Raw genomic sequence first — 7,386 nt, 5'->3', positions numbered from 1 at the left:
GTGTTGGCCACATATATTTACAGGTCACGGGTCACCGAGCTGGGATGGTGGCTGCGTAACACAACAGGAGGTTGCTAAGAGGAAAAAGAAGGTGTTGAATGCAGGGGAATTCTCTTGTAAGAGCTGTCAGCAATGACCTCAGCAAGGGAGGGCAAGATGTGCACAAGTATTTGGCAAAGAGCTCTTGGAACACTTGAGTTTCAGGGAGTGGCTGGGTTCTTCTGTACTCAGAAGAACCAACCGCTCGAGGCTCAACCCAGTGGACTCCCCTCAACAGAGCTCAGATGAACCCCTTGAACCAGGCTGTTTTCCTACCTGAGGCCATGCAGGAGCATCTCTACCTTCCCAAACCATCAGGCTCAGCCCAGCCCATCCTCCTGCCCCCGTTTACTGCCCCATTTTGACCCAGTAACGGCCCGAGCACTGAAACCTCCTGCTCTGGAGCTGCCCCAGCAGCTGAGCCCTGCGATAGCGGCTCTGCCCTGCTCAGCTGGAGCCAGCAAGGGCCACTGGCTTTATCTTGCGCTGACATCCCTTCCCCGTGCTGCAGAAATCAGGCCAAGCAGATGGCGATGGCAGAAGCGACAGCACAGAGGGGAGCCTGACCCGTGCTGCTCTGTGTGTGCTCACACCGCGAGGCCTGGCCCTGGAACAACACGAGCTTTCCAGCAGACCAGGGCTGAGCTGATGGAGTTGCTCTTGGCTTTCCACAGACCTCGGCTCCTTTCCGTCCTTGGGCAGGGCAGCAGCCCACAGCTCCCAGAGCCTTCCTGGGGATGTCCCTGGGTCTACCCGGGCTGAGCTGGGGAGCCACAGCTCAGGACCAGGACACTGAGCAGGATTAAGGCAGGTATGCCTTGCTGGTAACATCACTTCCCAGAAACACTCACATTCCCAAACATTCCTGCACGGATTTTCTTTCTTTTTATAAAGAAAGCAAGTTAAATTTGCATAGGAGGCCATTTAGAAAAGAAACGAGAGTGCTGATAAAGAACCCCAAATCCGAACATTGCCAACACGTATCTAAAAGCTGATACCTTCCTGAGAACAGCATTAACCATGGAAACGGGAGAGCAGGCAGCTGAATTCACAGGCTATCCTTTATAAGCAACTACCATTTATTACTAAATGCAAGTAAAATCCCATTAAGCCTTTGGGAGCTTTAATGGTCAGCAAAGACAATAACCGGCCAGCAGCATGAACCTGCCATTTCCAGGTTCTCCCTCGCAGTGTGACAACACAGGAGGGTGTATTTAGCAGCTCCTTCTCTGTGTCTGCGAGGAGTCCATGTGCTCACAGCCTGCAGTGTTGCAGAGGGGCCTTCATCCCTCGGGTAAGCAGAACTGGCTTCTTTTTGGCTGGTAGATACCCAGTGGCTGTTATCGTTCATGTCTGAACAGAGACAGAAACTGCAGAGCACTTGGGTCTGCTACAGAAAACACTTTAGCTAAAGAAAGCGCTTGAAGTACGGAAGGTACAAAGATCAGCATTCGATTTAGCATGTAAAATACTATGGTTCCCTAACAGAAATGAGCTCCTGACTTCGCAGGAGGCGGAAGTCAGTACTTGGCTTTCAGCACAACCCTGCCCGGGTGTATCTGCAACTGGAGCGTGCTACAGCCAGAAATTCCTGGGCAGTGGAGGGAGCAGCTCCTCTTGGCTGATTGCTGCGGGTCTTTTACAGCCTGTCCTGGGCACCGGTATTTGTGGTGCTGCCTGCGGGCAAGCAGATCTGCAGGTGTGGAAACACTGGGTTGCACTGGTTGAGATATAACCGGGCTCCAGCAGAACCTCTGCAGAAGGCTGAGGGATTCCTGAGAATCTGCAGCTTCCCAGCCTGAAGGAAAGGCTGCTAAGATCCATAGGGAATCCTGACCGGATTCAGGACGTTGCTGGAAATTGCTGAAAGAGAGAAAAACTCAGCTGGGAGAAGCAACGATGGGAATTGGCAAACTCTTGTGTAAGTGATTTTCAATCAATTTCTTGGAACATTAAAACCCAACCATCGTTTTCAAAGGTACCTCCCAGTGGGTGTTTTGTCTTGATCGTTATCACTTCCAGTTACATGCTTGTAGTCCCGTTCCCAGCACTCACCCTTTTTATGGGTACAAGAATCCTTTGCACCGGATAGGAAATCTGTTGTAGCAACACTTCTGCCACTTCCAGCTTCTCCGGGCTGCCCACGACCTCACTGGTGTGGAACAAGGTCTGTGTTAGTACATTGCCTCTTGCTGCTGAACAAGAAGTCCCAACACTCCTAAGGCTACATGGGCCAAAGTTACCTCTTGCTTTTCAATATGGCAAAAATTGAGTTAAATCAGATCTGTGATGAGGGCAAGGAAAAACCTGATAAAATACATTTTATACAAAGCGAAGCTTTTGTGAGAGGAGGTCGATGCAGTCAAATCTCATAGAAGGCAAGAACACAACAAAAAAGAAATCACTTACTTCCACAAAATGATGCAAGTTTAGACCACTTTAAGATCTCGAAGCAGCCAGCTTGGGGGAGGATGCCAGAGATCCCCATGTACTTCGGAGGACACACGGATCCTTGGCTGGTCCAAGGAGAACGGTAGGTTTTGGTTTTGTACAAAGGAACAACGAATCTGAACGGCGAGGTAGCACAGCTCCTGGATACTGAAGAGGAACATGGGGGGAAATGGCAATTCCAGGTATAGGAGTAACCAGGGAGTTTCACTGATGAGTTCCCCTAACTCCAGTGATCCTACAGGGGCTGACCTGGTGTCTTGGAGAAAGAAGAAGAATGGGAGTAAGAGATGGTATTTTGGAGTGACTTTTTATAAAGGCTGAGTTTCATTTCCCATCTCGAAGCCTTCTTCTTAGCTGGGTGGATGCCTTTTTGTTGGGAACCTGAAAGAATGAAAACCATGGCGTGAAATGGCTTAAATGTGATAAAGGAGCAAATTCAGCTGGGAAACGTGGGTTCAATGTAAGATCCTTCCAACTCACTTTGGGGAGGAGGACTCCTTTCCATTTGTTTTACTCCAAGTTTGACAGGTAGCTTTTTCTCTAGGGTATAAAGAGTAAGCATCGCTTAGCACCGCACCGTTCTTACACTGACCATTCCTTACTCACTTCAGCACCGCTTTTTTTCCTCTTTCAAAGTGCAGTATGACTTACGCCTGGCATACCCTGTACTACGCAATCGCAGTATTTTAAGCTGGTGCATCCTAAATACTGAATTCACAATAAATACTAAACTCAGATGAAACCACCTTTGCATGCAGGCACAGCTCTGCTCCAGACTCCCCTTGTTTTGTCCATACTGGTACAACGGATGCTCCCATTCCCAATGAGCTGGAAGCCAGAGTCACAGCTGTAAGTCACGGTGGAGTTATAAGCAAAGGTTTTTACACCTTCGCCATCATGTTTTCCATTGCTAATGTGAGGAGGTGAAGAGCAGGTAATTACTGCAGGGAAAAAGGTCAACATGAGCATTGCTAAAAGCTTCAGTAATAACGAAAATGCAAAAGGTTTCTTGAGTCCATCTAAAACTCAAAGGCAATAAACTTCAGACAGAGAGGTGAAAGCTAGCACTGAGATCTGTCTTGATTCTCTTTCTTTTTGCTCTTTCTGTTGCCACATCTTTCTCCTTCTCCATTCCCAGGGTCACGAAACACCAACAGGCCAGTTGCCGTGCCCTGGCTGGTGATCCCTGCAAGCCTCATCCCATCAGCTTCACTGCAGCCTTAAGTCATGAGGAAACAGGATGAACTTGTGGCAACCAAACTGCTGAATCAATGGGGGTTTCTCAGCTGTGGTGGTGGAGCTGCCACATAGCATAACAAAAGCGATGTATGAAGACAGGCTTAGACTGGACATTAGGGTCTACCGGAGCAAAGTCAGAAATAAGGGTGGATTAATCTTACATTCACAAGTTGGAAGTGTACTCCACGCAACATCATTTCCTTTAAGCTGACACTGGATGAAATGACTCCCATTTAATCTGTACCTAAGTGAAAATACACAAGAAAAGAAGCATTTGTGTAACTATTCAGAAACAGAGAATACAGTTTTTTCCCCTGCTACCTGCCTGCTCGGGAATGGAGAAAAGGCAAGTTTAAAGCAGATGTGCACACTGATACACACACTGATAACAGGAGAGCTCCTTCACCTTGCTCTCTGCCAGGATTCTTATTAATCTGGTTTTTAGGTGATTGTCTGCTTTGAGAGTGAGCATCTTCCATTGCAAGGATGGGAGCTAGAATGGTTTGGGCTCGAAGGGACCATAAAGCTCATCCACTTCCAACCCCTGCCCCGGGCAGGGACCGCTTCCACTGGAGCAGCTTGCTCCAAGCCCCTGTGTCCAACCTGGCCTTGAGCACTGCCAGGGATGGGGGATGTGAGTGGCAGGCAGCGCTGAGGTTAGCCATGGATGCCCACATGGGCTCGGGTTTGCTGAATCAGGAGCTATTTCCACCCCCGTCTGCTTCCTGGCGGAGAACAGCGCTGGGAATGAGGCCGCTGGCATCCAGTGCCTTTCCCACACCACTGCCACCCACCGGGATGGGGTGAGGTGAGGAGCTCCCTCCTGAGCTCACAAAGCATCTCTAAAGGCTGGGACTCAGCCCCGGCTGCTGCCCACGCCGCAGCAGTGCTGCAGCACCCGGTGTGCTGGACCTGCTGACAGCCCAGCTGTGGCAGTGGAGGGCAGACTCCCCGCAGTCTGCAGTGCTGCCTCCTCCCTGGCACATTGCTTTTGGTCGTAAAGGTGTAGCTGTTGTGCTAAAGGCTTGCCAGGAAAGCCAACAACAGCATTGAATATTCAACAGCAGGGACCAGTGAGGGGCAGCGAGAGTCTCTGTGTCATTTGGCATGGATTGGCTTCCTGGGAGCTCAATACGTCTTGCTCTGACAGCACCAACACCTTTCCCAACCTCTCATTTACATCCTTCTGCTCAAAAAACCCAAAATCACCATTTGGGCAGGATCCATAGTATCTGATCTTGCTTGTATGGATAACGTTATTCCTCCACCCTGGTGTGGTACTTCCAAAGATCAGCTGAACTGCAGAAGGGTGGGACATGCTGTCATTTCCCCAGCATCCGTCCTAAGGGAATATCTGGAGGAAAAACCCCTGTGTTATATTTGAGGCAGCTGTAAAGACTGGCAGAACGAGCCAGATGATACCAGCTAATTCCTGCTAGGGAGGGAGGAACACAAGTCAGGGATGCAGGAGCTTACTTTTGCATGTCAGTCTTTTGCGAGTGGCCCTGATTGAAAGCAGGCAGAAAGCGTGAGTCAGCTCAGTGAGTGATGGAAAGAGTGCTTCACTGCAGTCTTCCGGACATCACTGACCTTTAAACATTCCAACATAACCCCTTTTATTCCATATATCTCAAATATGCTGAGCTGAAATGTTCAAGGCCAGGCTGGATGGGGCTTGAAGCAAGCTGCTTTAGTGGAAGGTGTCCCTGCCTATGGCAGGGGGTTGGAACTGGATGAGCTTTGAGGTGCCTCCAACCCAAACCAGGCTGGGACTCTATGAAATATTTGAAGTAACTTATTTTGATGGGCGTAGTTATAAAATGCATGTACTGCCAGCCGTGTTGGGGTTGATGCACAGGGGCAGTTCAATTTCCTCTGCATGCTACTCGATAGAAAAGGCAGCCACAGATTCAAACCCAGTCCCTTCCCTTCAGCCTTGTCTTATTCCTTCCCAGCCCAAAGATGTGATTCAAATGGGAAAAGCAGCCCCATGCTTTACACTCTGAGCAGCACCACAGGAGCGATATGCAGTGAAACAGCATCCCAGCATCCCTGCACTGGACCAGAGCTTGTATTCCAGCAGCAGTGTGCTGGAACTTAGGACATTGCCCCGGGACTCACCCATCTTCACAGAACACGTTCACTCTGGCACCGAACTGCAGGTCTGTCGCTGTGACCATCCTGCCCCCGGGCAGTGCTCCTGGGTCCCCGCAGGATTTCCCTGCCGGAGAATGAGGCTTGATGTTAGCAGAGCGCACAATGACGGGTAATTCGGAGTAAGGAACAGACTTAGGGGGTTATACCCAAAGGTACCAGAGTGTTTCACTTCACAAGCATCTTGCAGGAGGGCAGAGCAGACTGTTTGTGGAGGTATTCCCATCTCCATAGATGAGCAGTAAGCTGCTCAGCTGTGAAAAAGGTATCGCTGCCAGACCACCAGTCTTAATATTACATGGATTTCATCAAGAAACACGTTTTGTCTTCATTTTGAAGTGCAGCACAACTGCAATTTGGCACCTGTCCTGTGCATAAACCCCAGCCGGGTACAACCATAAGGTGCGGAGCAGAGATACTCACTCCTGCACAGCTCAGCAGCTTCTGACCACTCCAGGTTTTCAAGGCAAGTGCTGGTGGGGGAGCTTTCCGAGGTGTTCTCATAGCCGGGGCGGCAGACGTAGCTCACGTTGCTCCCAACAGGAAAGAAGTTAATCCTCTCATCCGCCTCGGAGAGGGCAGCAAACCTCAGCCTTGTCGGGGCAGCGCAGCTCCCTGGCAGTCAAGAGAACCTGACCTGAAAGAGCTGCCCTTGGGGAAGCATGCAAGATAAACCCCGGCATTGCAGAACTGCTCTTGCTATGGTGCCTTTGGAAAGCTCCTCATGTTTAGCACAAGTTATATCTGGTTTCTCACCAGGCTGCTATTCCACTGAATGCCCTTTGGCAAAACAAGGATGGAGATGCGATAACGGCGCAGGCAAAGCTGTTAGTAGGAAATAAGGAGTCATAGCCTCTGCAGCCTCTGACCCCCAGGGTTTGGGAGGTGCAGGAGCATCCTGGGCTCCAGCCACCATCCAACTGATCCTATCACCGACCAGCGTGGATCCTGCACCCGTCAGCAAGCAGCAGCCATGGGAAATGGGTCTGTACCTTGCCAGGGGTGGTGATGCCATTGCAGAGCAGCCACTGTAAGGGGCAGAAGCGTGAAGCCAAGCAAGAGGCTCTTTGGAACTGGGTCTCAGAGAAAGGAGGTATTTACGGCCGCAGGGCTCGGGCAGCGTGGACCAGCGTGCGCCAGGCAGGCACTTCACCGTGTCTGATCTCCCAGGGATTTTGATGGTGCCTTCGATGCATGTGTACATCACGCTGGATCCAATAGGAAAGCTGATGGTGTGCTTATCAATGGATGGGCTGGAGTAGGTCATGGAAGGTGGGGGCCCACAGTCACCTGCGGTAGGAGAAGACCACTTTGGGTGAGGCCTCCATTCCCTGGCCCCTTCCCCAGCCCCACTGAGCACCCCAGCTCCTGGGCTGGCCCAGGCGTCTTCTGCAGGCAAAAGCACCAGGCAGGACTGCATCCATGAGAGCATCAAGCAATGGGTCCCTCCAGGCTTGGGGATGGTGGTAGCATCACCTACCCCATTCCAGAGCAGCAAGGTGG

General features: G+C 50.7%; 1 protein-coding gene across 1 annotated transcript; it reads right to left on the bottom strand.

Moving 5' to 3' along the window:
* Window positions 1–1,160: 1,160 nt before the first annotated feature.
* LOC136023766 (complement decay-accelerating factor-like) lies at window positions 1,161–7,213 on the bottom strand. The gene is made up of 10 exons (XM_065698602.1): window positions 6,985–7,213; window positions 6,307–6,498; window positions 5,851–5,950; window positions 3,891–3,973; window positions 3,237–3,431; window positions 2,971–3,030; window positions 2,740–2,871; window positions 2,449–2,637; window positions 2,095–2,191; window positions 1,161–1,902 (listed from the first exon to the last, which is right to left on the bottom strand). The coding sequence occupies exons 1-9, from the start codon at window positions 7,148–7,150 to the stop codon at window positions 2,100–2,102; spliced, it is 1,209 nt and encodes a 402-aa protein (XP_065554674.1). The 5' UTR covers window positions 7,151–7,213; the 3' UTR covers window positions 1,161–1,902; window positions 2,095–2,099.
* Between the last annotated feature and the right edge of the window lie 173 nt (window positions 7,214–7,386).

The sequence above is a fragment of the Lathamus discolor genome, chromosome 19, assembly GCF_037157495.1.
Source record: "Lathamus discolor isolate bLatDis1 chromosome 19, bLatDis1.hap1, whole genome shotgun sequence".
Classification (NCBI taxonomy): Eukaryota; Metazoa; Chordata; class Aves; order Psittaciformes; family Psittacidae; genus Lathamus; species Lathamus discolor.
The sequence above is the reverse complement of the archived record's forward strand: the minus strand, read 5'-3'. Positions and strand labels throughout refer to the sequence as shown.